Source organism: Mustelus asterias, chromosome 3 (genome assembly GCF_964213995.1).
Source record: "Mustelus asterias chromosome 3, sMusAst1.hap1.1, whole genome shotgun sequence".
NCBI classification, from domain to species: Eukaryota; Metazoa; Chordata; class Chondrichthyes; order Carcharhiniformes; family Triakidae; genus Mustelus; species Mustelus asterias.
In genome coordinates this window covers 122429839-122450215 of record NC_135803.1, presented here as the reverse complement: position 1 = coordinate 122450215, position 20377 = coordinate 122429839, and the positions used below count along the sequence as shown (strand labels likewise).

The window sequence follows — 20377 nt, the reverse complement described above, 5'->3', positions numbered from 1 at the left end:
GAGACTTCAGTCCCACGCCCGATAATAACATTTAAATCACATTAAAATAAGATTAAAAGGACTTACCTGCTGTTCCCAACGGTTTCCTGTGTAGTCCCGACTGTGCCGGATATCTGGCGTTGGGAAATGCGCGCATGTCGGGAACGCGTACGTGAATCCCGCAAATCAGCACATGTGTGAATCTCCCCGCCCGACCCACCAAAAAATGAGCGGGTCGGAATGGGAGAATTGCCCCCACAGAGTGGAATCTTGAAAGGCACCAAAACAGAAAAGCTGTAATTTTAACATTATTTAGATGCTGGGAAAATAGAGAGAGGTATTTTGATGTTTACAAGCCAGAGCAGCCAATCTGTCGGCAGTTTCAGCTCGCTGGATTAAGGCTGGCCGATATTGGATCATACTGACTGGCAGTAAGTTACATGTAGAGGGTGAAGGGTTAACATATTGGACTAATCATCCTAGGATAGCAGTGATTAAGATTATTTTTCTGGGACCCGAGGAAGCACTCCTTTCTACCCTGATCCCAGAAAAATCATTTCAAACTTATCTCTGCTGGGCCTCCTCTCTCCCATTGCCCGTGGAACTGAATGGTGAATGCATGGAGCATCTACTGATCAGTTCTATCCTCAGTAAGAAGTCTCACAACACCAGGTTAAAGTCCAACAGGTTTATTTGGTAGCAAAAGCCACTAGCTTTCGGAACAGGCTGTTCCTTCGTCAGGTGGGTGGGAGTTCTGATCACAAACAGGGCACAAAGACACAAACTCAATTTACATGAATAATGATTGGAATGTGAGTCTTTCCAGCTAATCAAGTCTTAAAGGTACAGACAATGTGAGTGGAGGGAGCATTAAGCACAGGTTAAAGAGATGTGTATATTGTCTCCAGACAGGACAGCCAGTGAGATTCTGCAAGTCCAGGCAAGTTGTGGAAGTTACAGATAGTGTGACATAAACCCAAGATCCCAGTTGAGGCCGTCCTCATGTGTGCGGAACTTGGCTATCAGTCTCTGCTCAGCGACTCTGCGCTGTCGTGTGTCGTGAAGGCCGCCTTGGAGAACACTCACCCGGAGATCAGAGGCTGAAGTGTAGCACAGTGGTTAGCACTGCTGCTTCACAGCTCCAGAGTCCCGGGTTCGATTCCCGGCTCGGGTCACTGTCTGTGTGGAGTTTGCACATTCTCCTTGTGTCTGCGTGGGTTTCCTCCGGGTGCTCCGGTTTCCTCCCACAGTCCAAAGATGTGCGGGTTAGGTTGATTGGCCAGGTTAAAAATTGCCCCTTAGAGTCCTGAGATGCGTAGGTTAGTGGGATTAGTGGGTAAATATGTGAGGGTAGGGCCTGGGTGGGATTGTGGTCGGTGCAGACTCGATGGGCCGAATGGCCTCCTTCCGCACTGTAGGGATTCTATGATTCTATTCTATGAATGTCCGTGACCATTCTCCAAGCGTTCTCCAAGGCGGTAAGCATTCCCAAAGGAAGCCTTCACGACACACGACAGCGCAGAGTCGCTGAGCAGAGACTGATAGCCAGGTTCCGCACACATGAGGACGGCCTAAACCGGGATATTGGGTTCATGTCACACTATCTGTAACCCCCACAACTTGCCTGGATGTGCAAAATCTCACTAGCTGTCCTGTCTGGAGACAGTATAAGAACAGGATATGGCGCTAGACTCATTGATCAACAGTTCCAACGCGCCACAGCGAAAAACCGCACCGACCTCCTCAGAAGACAAACACGGGACACAGTGGACAGAGTACCCTTCGTTGTCCAGTACTTCCCCGGAGCGGAGAAGCTACGGCATCTCCTCCGGAGCCTTCAACATGTCATTGATGAAGACGAACATCTCGCCAAGGCCATCCCCACACCCCCACTTCTTGCCTTCAAACAACCACCCAACCTCAAACAGACCATTGTCCGCAGCAAACTACCCAGCCTTCAGGAGAACAGTGACCAAGACACCACACAACCCTGCCACAGCAACCTCTGCAAGACGTGCCGGATCATCGACACAGATGCCATCATCTCACGTGAGAACACCATCCACCAGGTACACGGTACATACTCTTGCAACTCGGCCAACGTTGTCTACCTGATACGCTGCAAGAAAGGATGTCCCGAGGCATGGTACATTGGGGAAACTATGCAGACGCTGCGACAACGGATGAATGAACACCGCTCGACAATCACCAGGCAAGACTGTTCTCTTCCTGTTGGGGAGCACTTCAGCGGTCACGGGCATTCGGCCTCTGATCTTCAGGTAAGCGTTCTCCAAGGCGGCCTTCGCGACACACGACAGCGCAGAGTCGCTGAGCAGAAACTGATAGCCAAGTTCCGCACACACGCGGACGGCCTCAACCGGGATATTGGGTTCATGTCACACTATTTGTAACTCCCACAGTTGCGTGGACCTGCAGAGTTTCACTGGCTGTCTTGTCTGGAGACAATACGCATCTTTTTAGCCTGTCTTGATGCTCTCTCCACTCACATTGTTTTGTTTCTTAAAGACTTGATTAGTTGTAAGTATTCGCATTCCAACCATTATTCATGTAAATTGAGTCTGTGTCTTTATAAGCTCTGTTTGTGAACAGAATTCCCACTCACCTGAAGAAGGGGCTTAGAGCTTCGAAAGCTTGTGTGGCTTTTGCTACCAAATAAACCTGTTGGACTTTAACCTGGTGTTGTTAAACATCTTACTGTGGAGACAGTACACATCTCTTTAACCTGTGCTTAATGCTCCCTCCACTCACATTGTCTGTATCTTTAAGACTTGATTAGCTGTAAAGACTCACATTCCAATCTTTATTCATGTAAATTGAGTTTGTGTCTTTGTGCCCTGTTTGTGATCAGAACTCCCACCCACCTGACGAAGGAACAGCCTGTTCCGAAAGCTAGTGGCTTTTGCTACCAAATAAACCTGTTGGACTTTAACCTGGTGTTGTGAGACTTCTTACTGTGTTTACCCCAGTCCAACGTCGGCATCTCCACATCAGTTCTATCCTAACATGGAAATTGGGGTCTTTATTTTGTTTTTAATTTTTTACTCCATCCTTAAAGTTACAATACTCAGAATGGATGGGGCAAACCCGAATCCATTCCTTGCTTGCTCCAAAAACAAAATTCAAAATCCAATTCAATTCAAGGTCCCCTTGAGAGAGAGAAATAAGATCCAAGTTGACAAGTTGAGGCATTGCACCTCATCTTGGGCTTGATCTGACGCTTGATCTCAGCCAAAAGGCCGAGAACATAAGCTATAAAATTCCTATTTGCATATTAAAAGGTACCTGTTGCCCAAAACAGGCAGGTACTTTAACCAATGAGCAGCAGACCCTTTTTAAAGTGGTAATAACTGCAATGGAGCACGATCAGGACAGTAGTCTGCAACACCATTTTAACAGCACCATTTTCCCAATCAGTATAGGTTCTGCCCGACCTGCTGGGTGTTTCCAGCATTTCCTGTTCTTATTTCAGTTTTCCAGCATTCACGGTATTTGGCCTTTGTATTAGCAGCTTCATTCTTACTGAATATGGGGCAAAAGATGCAGAAACTGACATCTGCAGCTTTCCTGAGAAGAAAGTTGCTTTCACAAACTAAGTTGTCTGAATTTTCCATGTTTTTGCAGACTTTGGATTAAATATTTTAGTCATTTGTTTATCCCACTTTCTTACAATCGGCACATTGTTCTGGCTGTTTTCTGTCCTGCAGATGGAAATGTTATTTATATCATCAAACTGACTTCTTTGTCAATGTTTAAGAAAATGAATTAACTGCCTAGCAGTCTCTTGTGGAATTTCGCAGGTGTGTCTGATTTCTCATCTGCCTGGCCTCATAGCCACACAACTGTAATCCCAATGATGCACTTCACAATGGCAAGCAAATGAATCTGACATTCCATAAATAGCTGCTGGCCACTTACACAATTACAGCAACAATGAATTTCTCATCCCCCTTTAAATATTCATCTATTTCCCAATGGGATTTAGGTTTAATCGTTGAGACCCAGTGCATGTGTAACAATCGCAACACTTTAGTTTTCAATTGCACTTCATTCACTCCAATATAACCATGCGCAAGAAACGTCTTCATTCCCAGCCAGTTTATAACCAAGATCCACACTGCAGACGAGTGATTAAACATGAAAGAGAGGCACTTGAACATAGAGAAAAGGGAATTGTGAGGTGAGTATCGGCAAATCTGTGAACTGCATTATCTTGCAAAGTCGTTCGGCCTTACTGCTGCCATGTTGTAAACCTAAACATTAACACTAATCTCATGTTATATGTAGCTCCACTGTTCTTTGCTTTGCTTTTCAGTAATTAGCAACAAACTTCATAAATGGTCCGACGTTCCACTGACACAAAGCGTTTAAATATAATTTTGTGAAAATTTGCCAAATTTGCATTTAGTGATGATTTGTAATTCTGCCTTTTTTAAGTAACTAACTCAACTGCTAAAATGGGTATAAATTTTAATGTTAACCACTTCCCAGTTCAGGAAAATGGCATACTATGTCAAGATTAGTTTATTTAACTGGAAATGCTGCTCTACAATCTGAATTCAGTTCTAATTGTGCACTGCTGGACTATTTTAGTGTTGATTTATGATACTATAAATAGTATGGTAAGCTGCATTATGATGTGTGAAGTGATTTATAACTGACTTTTAGCCTGAATTACAGAGTGATAGCAAGCTACTAAAAACCCACATAGATTTTGAGATAATATATCAGTGTATTAAGCAAATGAAGAACCTCATGATCAAATGCTCACGTTCAAGTATTTTGTACCCAGTTTCATCAACCTGGCAAGCTATAGTTTTTGTTTAATGTATTAATGGTGATTGCATGTTGTTGTCGACGTCTGAATGATATGGCTCATAACATTTGGAAATATGCCCTACAGTCATAGAGTTTTGGTCAAAATAATTTAAGCCTATGGAGTTATGTTTATATTTAAGAGAATGAGACTCACCAAGTAGATGTTCTTTTAGACTAAAAAGAATTCACTTTCTAACTTAGTGAGCCTTGGTGAAGAAATTTCTGAACAAAATTTTCATCCATCACATAAAATGTTAAAAATAACAAAGTTAGCAAAAAATATGTTTCATTGACAGCGTTTTATTTTTAAAAATTCCTCTAAGGGCTTGTCTTTTAATAATGCTATTCACATTTGGCATGAAGATTTGATGGCCAACCTGCTTGAATGACTGGTCGAAGTATTGTCTACTTTTCCTAATAAATTGCTTCCCCAGTGATTCCCCAGTAAATTTAAGTCAAGTTAATAAACAATGTAAATACAACAGCAAAATTCCTTTTTGGGTTGGGCAAAGTTTCTGGTTGATTGAACACTTTTACTTAAAAGAGTTTAAGATTTAAAAGTGAACAATATGGCTTTAGAAAACAGTTCTCTTTCTTGTCTAATCAGGATGTCTAAACAAACAGATAAAGAAAATTCCCAAACTACTAACAATATTTGGTTTTGCAATTTGTTTACCACCATTTCTTCCTTATTAAAAATCTTTTTTATCACCCCAACTCCTCTGCCAGGGGAGTGAACATTTCCTTTATGCTGTGAACAGGTTAATAGAAGACCTACCTCTAATGTTTCTGGCGGTGCTAACATATTTCCACTTGACACAGATTAATCAAATAGCAAAGTATTCCATTCATGCTGAAAGTTGAATAATCTCAGTCATTAATAACAATCAATTTTAAATGATAGTCATAACTATAATTTAAATACAGGGTTGCTGAATTAGTCCAACAATCCATACAGTTACTCCAAATTAACCTCATTATCTGCTACTAAGAGTAGCTGTTCAAGTCAACAACAACTTGTATTTATGTAGCACCTTTCCCTCAATAGAGGGAATCACAAGAGCGTTAGAAAGTAAAATTTGATCCTGAATCTTAAAGGAGTGCTTGAGAGACTGAGATGTTTGTGGAAATAATTCAAGAGTTTAGAAACTTAACAGCTAAAGCCATGGCCATCAATGGTGCAGCAACTAAAGTCAGTGATACTGAAGAGGCCAGAATTGATGGAATGTAGACATCTTGAGGGATTGTGGGGCTGGAGGAGATTACAGAAATAGGGAGGGGTAAAGATTCAGAGGAATTTGATATCAAGGATGAGAACTTTAAAATCATGACGTTGCTTAACTAGGAACCAATGTAGGTCAGGATTCAGAGGTGTGATAGGTGAACAGGAGATAAGGACTCATAGATTAACTTATGTTTACAGAGGGTAGAAGGTTAGAGGCCAAAGAGGAATGTGTTGGAATAATCAAGCATTGAGGTAACAAAAACATGCACAAGGGTTTCAGCAGCTGATAAGCTGAGGCAGGAATGAAGATGGACGATGTTACAGAGGGTGCCAATAGGCGCTCCTAGTGATGGTATGAATATGTGGTCAGAAGCTCACCTCAAGGTGAAATCCAGGATGCCTGTAGTCTGATTCAGCCTCAGACTGTTGCCAGGGAGAGGGATGGAGTTGGTGACTGGGAAACAGAGCTTGTAGTGCAGGCCAAGGATGCCTCTGATCTTCCCAATATTTACTTGGAGGAATTTACTGCTCATCCTGTACTGGACAAGCTGTCTGATAATTTAGATGTGGAGATGCTGGCGTTGGACTGGGGTAAGCACAGTAAGCAGTCTCACAACACCAGGTTAAAGTCCAACAGGTTTATTTGGTAGCAAATACCATAAGCTTTCGGAGCAATGCTCCTTCGTCAGATGGAGTGGTCTCTGTTCTCAAACAGGGCACAGACACAGAAATCAAATTACAGAATACTGATTAGAATGCAAATCTCTACAGCCAGCCAGGTCTTAAATGCACAGACAATGTGGGTGGAGGGAGCATTCAACACAGGTTAAAGAGATGTGTATTGTCTCCAGACAGTACAGCTTGTGAAATTGTGCAAGTCCAGGAGTCAAGCTGTGGGGGTTACTGATAATGTGACATAAATCCAACATCCCGGTTTAGACCGTCCTCATGTGTGCGGAACTTGGCTATCAGTTTCTGCTCAGTGACTCTGCGCTGTCGTGTGTCGTGAAGGCCGCCTTGGAGAACGCTTACCTGAAGATCCAAGGCTGAATGCCCGTGACTGCTGAAGTGCTCCCCCACAGGAAGAGAACAGTCTTGCCTGGTGATTGTCGAGCGGTGTTCATTCATCCGTTGTCGTAGCGTCTGCATGGTTTCCCCAATGTACCATGCCTCGGGACATCCTTTCTTGCAGCGTATCAGGTAGACAACGTTGGCCGAGTTGCAAGAGTAGGTACCATGTACCTGGTAGATGGTGTTCTCACGTGAGATGATGGCATCCGTGTTGATGATCCGGCACGTCTTGCAGAGGTTGCTGTGGCAGGGTTGTGTGGTGTCGTGGTCACTGTTCTCCTGAAGGCTGGGTAGTTTGCTGCGGACAATGGTCTGTTTGAGGTTGGGTGGTTGTTTGAAGGCAAGAAGTGGGGGTGTGGGGATGGCCTTGGCGAGATGTTCGTCTTCATCAATGACATGTTGAAGGCTCCGGAGGAGATGCCGTAGCTTCTCCGCTCCGGGGAAGTACTGGACGACGAAGGGTACTCTGTCCACCGTGTCCCGTGTTTGTCTTCTGAGGAGGTCGGTGCGGTTTTTCGCTGTGGCACGTCGGAACTGTTGATCGATGAGTTGAGCGCCATATCCTGTTCTTATGAGGGCATCTTTCAGCGTCTGGAGGTGTCTGTTGCGATCCTCCTCATCCGAGCAGATCCTGTGTATTCGGAGGGCTTGTCCGTAGGGGATGGCTTCTTTTACGTGTTTAGGGTGGAAGCTTCTCCAGCTTCCACCCTAAACACGTAAAAGAAGCCATCCCCTACGGACAAGCCCTCCGAATACACAGGATCTGCTCGGATGAGGAGGATCGCAACAGACACCTCCAGACGCTGAAAGATGCCCTCATAAGAACAGGATATGGCGCTCAACTCATCGATCAACAGTTCCGACGTGCCACAGCGAAAAACCGCACCGACCTCCTCAGAAGACAAACACGGGACACGGTGGACAGAGTACCCTTCGTCGTCCAGTACTTCCCCGGAGCGGAGAAGCTACGGCATCTCCTCCGGAGCCTTCAACATGTCATTGATGAAGACGAACATCTCGCCAAGGCCATCCCCACACCCCCACTTCTTGCCTTCAAACAACCACGCAACCTCAAACAGACCATTGTCCGCAGCAAACTACCCAGCCTTCAGGAGAACAGTGACCAAGACACCACACAACCCTGCCACAGCAACCTCTGCAAGACGTGCCGGATCATCAACACGGATGCCATCATCTCACGTGAGAACACCATCTACCAGGTACATGGTACCTACTCTTGCAACTCGGCCAACGTTGTCTACCTGATACGCTGCAAGAAAGGATGTCCCGAGGCATGGTACATTGGGGAAACCATGCAGACGCTACGACAACGGATGAATGAACACCGCTCGACAATCACCAGGCAAGACTGTTCTCTTCCTGTGGGGGAGCACTTCAGCAGTCACGGGCATTCAGCCTTGGATCTTCAGGTAAGCGTTCTCCAAGGCGGCCTTCACGACACACGACAGCGCAGAGTCACTGAGCAGAAACTGATAGCCAAGTTCCGCACACATGAGGACGGTCTAAACCGGGATGTTGGATTTATGTCACATTATCAGTAACCCCCACAGCTTGACTCCTGGACTTGCACAATTTCACAAGCTGTACTGTCTGGAGACAATACACATCTCTTTAACCTGTGTTGAATGCTCCCTCCACCCACATTGTCTGTGCATTTAAGACCTGGCTGGCTGTAGAGATTTGCATTCTAATCAGTATTCTGTAATTTGATTTCTGTGTCTGTGCCCTGTTTGAGAACAGAGACCACTCCATCTGACGAAGGAGCATTGCTCCGAAAGCTTATGGTATTTGCTACCAAATAAACCTGTTGGACTTTAACCTGGTGTTGTGAGACTGCTTACTGTGATAATTTAGAGACAGTGGAGGCATTAAGAGGTGATGGTGAAGAAGAACTCCATGGCCAGAAGTTTACTGCCCCACCCGCCACGGAATCGGAGCAGCCGAGGGGTGGATAATGGATTTTACAGTTTCAGGATGAGCTCCTTGTGTTCAGTATACACAATAAAACTGACACTGCTTTCATGTCACCAAAGGGCAACATATAGTTGAGAAATAGGATAAATCCAAGGATAGATCCTGAGGGGACCCAGGAGGTAAAGGTGCAGAAGTGAAAAGAGAAGCTAGTCCAGTCTATAGGCAGCTCCTTAGGTAATGTATGGTCTGTTCTTCTATCAGCTAAATCGGAAGTTCTCTGCATGAAGTCCTCCAGATTATCTTCACCATAGATGATGAGTTGAATCTCCTGCAAGTTGAAGAGGAAACCAGAAGTGACTTAAATTCCAATGAATGGGTTTTCCACTAGATTTTGAAAGTGGGAAAGGTCTAATTAGCTGATTAATTATACAAACTCCATGTGAATGTAATAAATAGTAACGTCTACTTGTAAATAATGAATGTTGTGATGTTTGGAATGTTGGTTGAATTACATTCTTATTACATTAATTATTTCTATCTTGCCGTTTGGAACAGGTGGCACAGAGCTGTTTCCACCAATCTCGTAAAGCCCCTAATTTTCATCCCTGCGGATGAATTATCCAGAGAGAATGGTGCCGAATATAGTGAATCCAAGAGAAAAAGCCTTATGAGTAAAATGCGAAAAACATTAGGGAGGTTTATAACACATCACTGCCAAAACAAGCAGTTAAAGAATTTTGACAAGACAATTGGAAGGAATTGTACAAGAAGTCCTTCAAGAACTCGAAACTTCCCACGATTTACAGTGAAATGCGATAGGATTCTGAGAACCAGCAAGGTCACTGGTTCACCGCTGCAGTTCCTGGGAAGAGCAGCACCAGATTGTGTACAGAGTAATGATTCATACTCATACAGATGCACAGACCACAAGACATCCAAAGGACAGGCCAAGCAATTGGCAAATATTGATGAAACAAAGATGATTTCAACATTGAAGTCGCAACCGCAAAAAACTGGTTTGTATACAGAGCTGAATAACTTTAATGTTAGAAAAAAGGCTTTAGGGCCGTTTCTCTGTTAAAATGAAAGCCTACCTGACGCACACCAAAGAGGGTGAAGGTTTAACTTTCAGTTAACTGGTGTGCTTGCCTCTGTTTGCTACGTGTTGAGTTCAGAAAAATGTTTACCAGAGATCAGTTGGGCTATACAAATGATAACATAAGAACATAAGAAATAGGAGCAGGAGTAGGCCATCTAGCCCCTCGAGCCTGCCCCACCATTCAATAAGATCATGGCTGATCTGAAGTGAATCAGTTCCACTTACCCACCTGCTCCCCATAACCCTTAATTTCCCTACCGATCAGAAATCCATCTATCCGTGACTTAAACATATTCAACGAGATAGGCTCCACCACTTCAGTGGGCAGAGAATTCCAGAGATTCACCACCCTCTGAGAGAAGTTCCTCCTCAACTCTGTCCTAAACTGACCCCCCTTTATTTTGAGGCTGTTCCCTCTAGTTCTGGTTTCCTTTCTAAGTGGAAAGAATCTCTCCACTTCTACCCTATCCAGCCCCTTCATTATCTTATCATAGAAATCATAGAAACCCTACAGTACAGAAAGAGGCCATTCGGCCCATCGAGTCTGCACCGACCACAATCCCACCCAGGCCCTACCCTCATATCCCACCCACTAATCCCTCTAACCTACGCATCTCAGGACACAAAGGGGCAATTTTAGCATGGCCAATCAACCTAACCCGCACATCTTTGGACTGTGGGAGGAAACCGGAGCACCCGGAGGAAACCCACGCAGACACGAGGAGAATGTGCAAACTCCACACAGACAGTGACCCTTGCCGGGAATCGAACCCAGGTCTCTGGAGCTGTGAAGCAGCAGTGCTAACCACTGTGCTACCGTGCCGCCCATATATATGCCTCTATAAGATCACCCCTCAGCCTTCTAAACTCCAACGAGTACAAACCTAATCTGCTCAATCTCTCCTCATATTCTACACCCCTCATCTCCGGTATCAACCTGGTGAACCTTCTCTGCACTCCATCCAAGGCCAATATATCCTTTCTCAAGTAAGGGGACCAAAACTGCACACAGTATTCCAGCTGCGGCCTCACCAATGCCTTGTACAGATGCAGCAAGACTTCTCTGCTTTTATATTCTATCCCCCTCGCGATAAATACCAACATCCCATTTGCCTTCTTGATCACCTGTTGTACTTGCAGACTGAGTTTTTGCGACTCATGCACAAGGACCCCCAGGTCCCTTTGCACAGTAGCATGTTGTAATTTTTTTCCATTTAAATAATAATCCAATTTGCTATTATTTCCTCCAAAGTGAATAAACTCGCATTTGCCAACGTTATACTCCATCTGCCAGATCCTCGCCCACTCACTCAGCCTATTCAAATCTCTCTGCAGACCTTCCGCTTCCTCCACGCAATTCACTATCCCACTTATCTTCGTGTCGTCAGCAAACTTTGTTACCCTACACTCAGTCCCCTCCTCCAGATCATCTATGTAAATAGTAAACAGTTGAGGCCCCAATACCGATCCCTGCGGCACGCCACTAGTCACCATCTGCCAACCAGAAAAGCACCCATTTATTCCAACTCTCTGCTTCCTGTTGGATAGCCAATCCCCAATCCACGCTAACACCCTACCCCCAACTCCGTGTGCCCCAATCTTCTGCAGCAACCTTTTGTGAGGCGCCTTATCGAATGCCTTTTGGAAATCCAAAAACACCACATCTACCGGTTCCCCTCCGTCAACCGCACTAGTCACATCTTCATAAAAATCCAGTAAGTTTGTCAAACACGACTTTCTTCTCATGAATCCATGCTGTGTCTGCTTGATCGAACCATTCTTATCCAGATGGCCTGCTATTACTTCTTTAATGATGGATTCCAGCATTTTCCCAACTACAGACGTTAAGCTAACCGGCCTGTAGTTACCCGCCTTTTGTCTACTTCCTTTTTTAAACAGCGGCGTAACAGTAGCCGTTTTCCAATCAGCTGGCACTACCCCAGGGTCCAGTGAATTTTGATAAATAACCACTAACGCATCCGCTATTACCTCTGACATTTCTTTCAGTACCCTGGGATGCATTCCATCCGGGCCCGGGGACTTGTCCACCTTCAGGCCCGTTAGTCTACCAAGCACTGCCTCTCTAGTAACAATAATTGTATTGAGTACCTCTCCTCCTACCAACTTCTAAAGACACAGGATGGGGGACATACCCATCCCGCTGCGCTGCTTTTTTAGCGCAGCAGGCCAGGAGATGCTAGCGGCGGCCAATTTACATGATTTGCACTGGGTGTCCGGGCCTCTGTGCGTCTCCCAGCACTGGATTTCCAGCGCCGTCAGCTACGCACTGGAAATCGGCACACAGCTGCCTTATATATGCAGCAGATAATCTAAATCTAATTTAAATCCTATTAGCGGATCCGGGACTGAAATCTCCGGGTCTGCTAGCCTCTCGCAACCCCCCCCCCTCCCCCACCAAGAGTGGTTCACTCCCCACTTGTAGGGAGCTGGCAGCCTGATCCAGCTGGAGTGAAGGGGGGGCAATCGAGGGCCCACCCAGAGGCACCGGGGATGCCCCTTGGGCATTGCCACCTTGACAGTGCAAGCCTGAGCCCTCTGGCACTGCCCAAGGGGCAAAGTGCCACTGCCCAGGGGGCACCTTGGCTCTGCCCATCAGGCATGTGGCAATGCCAAGGGGGTGGGGCCTGATGGGCCGGCCTCTGGGGAGACGATTGGTGGGGGTGGGGAGTCCCACTGCCACTCTGCAGTCAAGATCAGTGGAGGAGGAAGGAAGGCCAGCGATCGGGGCTGGCCATCGGGGTGGGGGGATGCAGCCTGCAGGGGGATCGGGGCTGCAGGGGAGGGTCAGCACTGCCGGATGTCAGGACTGCCGGTTGGTGGGGGAGGGGGGAGGGGATTGGGGGGGGGGGGGTGGCGAGGAGATTGGGGCGGGCCGGGAAGGGAGGCTGGAGATTGGGGCTGGGCCTACACATGCTCGGGAGGCCAGCGATTGGGCCGCGGGGGGTGGTTGCACGGCTGGCAATGCAGGGGTCGTGGGGCTAGCCAGCAATCGAGCTGGCCAGTGATCAGGAGGCCGGTAGACAGGGGCTACTGCACCGATCCCAGCACTGACAGATCAGCGCATTGGCCCACTCAGCGCTATGCTGCTGGCCTCTCCAGCTGGAATAGGCCCGCCCATAAGTTTCTGGACTGATTTACGCTAGTGCACTCTGCAGTGCACAGAGCGAGGGAGATTCATTTTGAAAATCTTGCTGAAAAAACCAGTGTGATTTACTCCAGTTTTTACACAAATTCGACACTTCAAATTTTCTTGGGACAATCCCACCCCAGGAATTTGAGAGATGTAGACAGTCGAATCTACAGGGTAGAATATCAAAGAGATCGAACAGTATAACTACCAGCACCCTCATTGGGGAAGCGGGTTCATTTTCCATCCAACAGTCAGACAGGCTATCTCTACCTAATCTTCAGAGAGCCCAGTACCATCTATGTTCAGAATCATGAAGGCCTGTTCCATCTAAAATTTAGAGCCACAGTAGATTGCAGATATTCTTCTCCTCTAAAAGACTCAGGGTGGGATTTTCCAGCTGCACTCGCCCCAAAACCAGAAAATCCTGCCCTAGGTCAACGACCTTTGCACAGTCCATGTGGCGCCCGCTACAATTCCTGTGGTGGGCAAGATGGGAAAATTCCCCCCTCAGATTTGTGCCTTCGCTGAACCAAGAACAGATGTTTTCTCAGACTTGGTCATCGAAGCTGTATTGTGTGGTGTCAGAGCTAAAAAGATCATTGAACCCAGTGTTCGTGAACGATGTATCCTTTATTGCCTTCTTATCGATAAGGAGAGAACTGAAGAATTCTTAATGCTTCTTCAGTCTGCTTTGCTCAATTATGTACAGTCATCCTTTTTTATAGGGCACAACTTCTAGTAAAGATAATTGTTTCTCGTCACGCACACTGGTAAATTATTTACATATGATACAAAGAGGTAGACCCGAGACAATAGCTGTTTAATCGCGTCCCATCAATAATGTCATAATTTTAGTGGTAGATGGATGGAATGACCGTTCAGACAATGGTCATTTAATCATGTCTTAATCACAGTTTCAGTGCTGTTAGCAAGGACATTCAGCTGTGTCCTGTTGATAGATATAGTGAAACATCCGCTTTGTGCTATTTCATGTATATGCAGAGACAGCCAGTCTACAATGAGGTGCTGCTAATTTTCCTGGCCCCCTTGGCCGACCTCCTGCTGAGCTCAGTTCTCCACTCCCACAGTAACTATGAGCTGGATTTCACTAATAGAGTTACTAAATGGATGTTGTTTGGGAAAAGGGGTGTCTCAGTGAGCTGGGGAATGTGGTTATATTTTGGGAACAAAAGGTAATTTCAGATACAATGGTGTGTTTAGTCATTAATATACTTAAGTGTCATAGTTTATATTAATCTTTCTTCTGCGTTTTCTTTTCTTTATAAATCCTCTTTATTAATTGTTTGCACAATGACCAGACTGATTCCTCACTGGATTGTACATTTTCCCTCACATTATTCCAAACAAATGTACACCACAAAAAAAATGTTCCAAGATATCTTTTGGGGTTTAAAACACCATCGCAGGTAACATCAGCTCACAGCACTAACCTCACCTTGTGGAGATCTGTCTGGTATTTCATTTTAAACTTTATCCCCGAGGAGGGCAACAGATAAGAATTTTTCTTTTCGTGTTTTTTTCTTCTTGGTGCCACTTATCCTTCCCTTTGGGATCTGAACTGCAGAAGGTGTAATTCACAATACAGTCTGTGATTTGCAGTTCAGCTCTGAAACCACCAGGTGACAGAGTTGGACAGTCGGATTTAGACATTGGCCCTGTTTATGTATAATTTTTAAAGTCATGGTGAAGTGATTCTCATAAAAGGGACAGTTCTAACATTGTATATCCACCAGTCGTTTGGTTCTGGAAAGGTTGTACTGTGTTTGTGATTCATTGTGCTCCGCAGGGTGAATATGGTCAGCATCATTTTTCCTTTTGATATCCAATGAACACATTCGCCGATATTATACACACACCTGAGGCAGATTAAAGCTTCATATATTCTCAGACAACAACTTGTCTTCGGTGCAGTCTCAACAAAGCAATGCCTACTTTATCTGTATTTATATCACTTCCCAGCTCTGACTGCCACAAAGATAAACATTCCTTCCTCGTTCTTCTCGACCTATTTGCAGCCTTTGACACAGTTGACCACGGCATCATCCTCTGATGCCTCTTAGGGTGGGACTACCATCAGCCAGTACCATCCTTATCCATTCAATCACTTGCAATAATGTAAAGGCAAAATACTGCAGATACTGGAAATCTGAAATCAAAACAGAAAATGCTGGAAAACCTCAGCAGGTCTGGCAGCATCTGTGGAGAGAGAAACAGAGTTAACATTTCAAGTCCATATGACTTCTTCAGATAACTCTCGCACTGTTCCCTCTGGCGTCTTCAATCATTGGCCTCCTCCTATCTTTCAACGACATGCTGCCACTTGGCAATATCATCTGAAAGCGCAGCGTATGTATGCTGACAACACCCAGATCTATCTCACTACCACCAATCTCGACCCCCCCGCCCCCCGGTTATGCTAAATTATCAGACTGCTTATCCAACATCCAGGACTAGATGAGCAGAAATTTCTGCCAATTTAATATTGGGATTTCTGTTGTCATTGTTTTTAGTCCCCACTCCAAACATCATTCTCTAATTGCCAACTCTATCCCTCTCCTTGGTGACGTTCTAAACCAGTCTGTTCACAATCTTGATGTTATATTTGGCCTGAGAGGAGCTTCTGGCCACATAGTCACGACCATCGCTAAGATTGCCTATTTCCACCTCCGTAACATTGTCCGACTGTGCCCCGTCTCAGCTTATCTGCTGCTGAAACCCTCACTTGTGCCTTTGTTTCCTCCAGACTTGACTATTCTAACGCACTCCTGACTGGTCTCCCACATTCTACCGCCTGTAAATTTGAGGTCATCCAAAACTCTGCCACTCATGTCCTAACTTGCAGCAGGTGCTGTCCACCTATCACCCCATAGCTCAGAGATTACCCTGGTAAAGCAACATCTTGATTTTAAAATTCCCAGCCTTGTTTCCAAACGGCACATGGTTTCACCCTTCCCTATCTCTATAATCTCCTCCAGCCCCACAACCCTCTGAGGTATCTGTACTTCTCTAATTCTGATCCCTTAGGCATCTCTGATTTTAATTGCTCCACCAAAGGAGGACAACAGATAAGAACTTTTCTTTTAGTATTTTCTTTCCTCTTGTTGCCACTGGTCTTTCCGTTTGGGATCTAAACTGCCTACACCCCAAGCTTTGACATTTCTTCCCTGTGCTTTTCTGCCTCCCTCCTTCACTTTCCTCCTTTAAAACACTCCTTAATCCATTCCTTTGTCCCAGCTTTTGGTCACCTGGTCAAATGTCTCCTCACATGGCTGTGTCATTTTTTATTTTATAATGTTCCTGTGAAGCCTTTAGACAGTTTATCATATTAAAAGCTATTGTTTTAAGATCCACTTACCTTCTTTTTAACGGAGGCTAGTTCATTGGTTAGTAAAGAAAGGAAGATTCTTAATATGGTAGCACTAGTTAGGAAGAGAATTTTTAATTGAAGTTATGCAAGTAGGACTCTGGGTCTGTACTCGTTGGAGTTTAGAAGGATGAGGGGGGATCTTATTGAAACTTACGGGATACTGCGAGGCCTGGATAGAGTGGACGTGGAGAGGATGTTTCCACTAATAGGAAAAACTAGAACCAGAGGGCACAACCTCAGGCTAAAGAGACGATCTTTTAAAACAGAGATGAGGAGGAATTTCTTCAGTCAGAGAGTGGTGAATCTGTGGAACTCTTTGTCACGGAAGGCTGTGGAGGCCAGGTCATTGAGTATCTTTAAGACAGAGATAGATAGATTCTTGATTAATAAGGGCATCAGGGGTTACGGGGAAAAGGCAGAAGAATGCGGATGAGAAAAAAATCAGCCATGATTGAATGGTGGAGCAGACTCGATGGGCTGAGTGGCCTAATTCTGCTCCTATGTCTTATGGTCTAAGTAGATTCCTAGAATCATTGCAAATTGATGTACACAAACGTACGTGTGCAAAACTGATTGCAAATGTAACTGAAGAGCAGATTGGGAGCAACATTTGGCACATTTCCGTCTTCCCAGTAGCTGGACCTTCATTAAGGCTGCTAGATGTTTGTGCTGAAGCTATAAGTAGTCAGCACCATCAGCAGAAAAAGGCAAATGGAGGATTAATCCACACTCTTAATATAAAGAATGCTGAAGTTATTTTGTAACTTGTTTCAATTTGAATTCATAATCAAGAGACTCATAGAGACTTATAAAATTCTAACAGAACTAGACAGGATAGATATAGGGAGGATATTCCCGATGGTGGGGGAGTAGACCATTTAGGACGGAGGTGAGGCGACATTTCGTCACCCAAAGAGTGATGAACCTGTGGAATTCATTATCACAGAAAGTAGTTGATGCCAAAATATTGAATGTATTCAAGAGGCAGCTAGATATAGCACTTAGGATGAATGGGATCAAAGGTTATGGGAGTAAGCAGGATTAAGCTATTGAGTTGGATGATCAGCCATGGTCGTAATGAATGGCAGAGCAGGTTCGAATGGCCAAACGGCCTTCTCCTGCTCCTATCTTCTATGTTTCTATGTTCCAAGTAATTGGCTACATACTGGTGTTTAGGAGCAGATAGTTTTAATAATTTGCATGACTTTGTACACCTTTGTCAAAGATATTTATCAGTATTTACTTCACAAAATCTAAATATGTAAATTGATTATTGTCAACCTTTTTTGATAAGTATTTGGGAACTGCATAAAAATATTAACAGGAAAATGCAAGTTTACAAGATGAGGGAGGTGATTCCGCCAAACTAGAAAACATTCTAACAATTCTTCTATAAACCCATCCTCAATCCCTATCACAAAATTCTCTGGCATGTCCCAAGTTTGACTTTAATTTGTTTGAACCCATTGCCTTTTGTCCTACTTTCAATAGGAACATAGGAAGACGGGAACAAGACTAGGCCATGCATCCCCTCAAGTATGTTCTACCAATCAATTAAAATCATAGTTGATTTGCACCTCAACTCCCTTTACCCAACTTTGCTCCATGTCCTATACTCCAACAAAATCCTATCAATTTTAATCTTGAAAATTTCAACTCACAAAGATTATTAGCAACAACCTAGTTGTCACATTGCACATTCAACTGTCAATTACAAACCTCCCAAATGATCAGCAAAGGGTTTTCACTCTTTGTATACTTTTTTTAATTCATTCGTAGACATGGGCTTCGCTGGCTGGCCAGCATTTATTGCCCATCGCTACTTGCCCGAGGGCAGTTGAGAGTCAACCACATTGCTGTGGCTCTGGAGTCACATGTAGACCAGACCAGGTAAGGATGGTAGACTTCCTTCCCTAAAGGACATGAGTGAACCAGATGGGTTTTTCCAACAATCGACAACGGTTTCATTGTAATCAGTAGATTCTTAAATCCAGATTTTTTTTTCTGGAATTCAAATTCCACCATCTGCTGTGGCGGGATTCGAAATGTCTGGCTGGAGAAGAGGAAGTTTGATCCACTTTCTGACCGGCTTGTGCTCCATTTCCTGTTTTGAGCTGTTGCTGTATTTGGAAATAAAAATATATATCTTCCCCAGGACATTAGCTGAGTTTCTGGATTAATAGTCTAGCAATAATACCACTAGGCCATTGTTTCACCTCGCATTACAGGAGAAAAAGTTCCAGGTTATTACTATTTCATTCTTCATGCACACTGTCTTCCATTGCACAAATTGGGATAAACTGAAATTAGAGAATTCACCCAACTCTTAACAAACTTTGCTTGTATCGGAGATATGCAAAAATGGTTGCATAGGCATGTACTTCTGCACTCCTTGTTGACAAACCTTACTTCCAGCTACCATGTATCATGTGTTTCTATGGAGCAAGTTTCTAAAATCTTTCTCCCAAATTCTTTGGCCACTTCTATACATTAAAAGAATACAACTGACTGTCAACAATTTACTAGAAATGTATATAAATCAATACAATTCTCAATAAGTCCAATACAATAAATTCAGTACAATTTTCTTTACAGCTACTATCCAAGTTGACGTTGATGTCTTGGAGGCAGAAACGTCAAGCATTATTGGCAACAATCTAGTGGTGAGGTCCCGCCGTATGTCCCGTCGTGTGTCTGTTACAAGCCTTCCCACTGACATGCAAAAGGTTTGTGTTATTAATAACATGAATTACGTTTATGTAATAACAAGTTTAAAAAGATGCATGAATTTTCTGATACTAAAGCAAAGCTTGTTTCATTATAGGCACCCCACTCAAAGAAAAGGCAGTACTTAAAAATATTCAAGAAGAAAAATAAAATTAAAAAGATGGAGCAAAATAGGCGACATTCTTTCCTAACAGTAGGAAAGCTTCAAGCACAAGTAAGCATACATTTATTCCTAGTATACAATTTAGGGAAGGTGATGGCCTAGAGGTATTATCGCTAGACTATTAATCCAGAAATTCATTTAACATTCTGGGACCCAGGTTCGAATCCCACCACGGCAGATGAATTCAATAAAAAAAAACCTGGAATTAAGAATCTACTGATGACCATGAAAAACCCATCTGGTTCACTAACATCCTTGAGGGAAGGAAATCTGCCGGCCTTACCTGGTCTGGCCTACATGTGACTCCAGAGCCACAGCAATGTGGTTGACTCTCAACTGCCCTCTGAAATGGCCTAACAAGCCACTCAGTTGTTCAAGAAGACAGCTCACTACCACCTTCTCATGGGCAACTAGGGCAATAAATGCTGGTCAGCCAGCAATGCTCATTTCCCACGGTTGAACAAAAATATATAATAAAACTGTTCTGCCAGCTGATATTGGATTACATTTCTCAGGTCTTCTTTCACATTTATATAAATTGGGCTTAAGTGTCAGTAGACAATGACTAATTACCTCTTGAAGTAATATCTGTTTAACATTCTTTCAATTAGGTGGATGACTTAATCGAAACAGTTTCTGAAAAGTCAATGAAATTACTGGCTCAAAGACATGCAGAACTCCAGCAGTGTGAGTATTTGGGAGATGAAATCCTACAATCATCCAAGCAGTTTCAGCGAGTTTCTAAGAAAAGTGCCTGGAAATACAAGTGGAAGAAGTACTTCCTTTGTGGATGCTGCTGCTAA

The 20377-nt window shown here is 44.2% G+C and overlaps 1 protein-coding gene across 1 annotated transcript; it reads left to right on the top strand.

The window, feature by feature from the left end:
• Positions 1 to 4064: 4064 nt before the first annotated feature.
• LOC144491863 (putative uncharacterized protein C3orf49) lies at positions 4065 to 20377 on the top strand. The gene is made up of 5 exons (XM_078210153.1): positions 4065 to 4177; positions 9602 to 10062; positions 19280 to 19410; positions 19509 to 19625; positions 20186 to 20377. The coding sequence occupies exons 1-5, from the start codon at positions 4065 to 4067 to the stop codon at positions 20375 to 20377; spliced, it is 1014 nt and encodes a 337-aa protein (XP_078066279.1).

Coding starts and splice junctions, on each gene's coding strand:
- LOC144491863 (XM_078210153.1), top strand. CDS start 4,065: ATGCGCAAGAAACGTCTTCATTCCCAGCCAGTTTATAACCAAGATCCA. Junction 10,063..19,279: donor GTCGCAACCGCAAAAAACTG/GTTTGTATACAG, acceptor TTTTCTTTACAG/CTACTATCCAAGTTGACGTT. Junction 19,626..20,185: donor TAGGAAAGCTTCAAGCACAA/GTAAGCATACAT, acceptor TCTTTCAATTAG/GTGGATGACTTAATCGAAAC.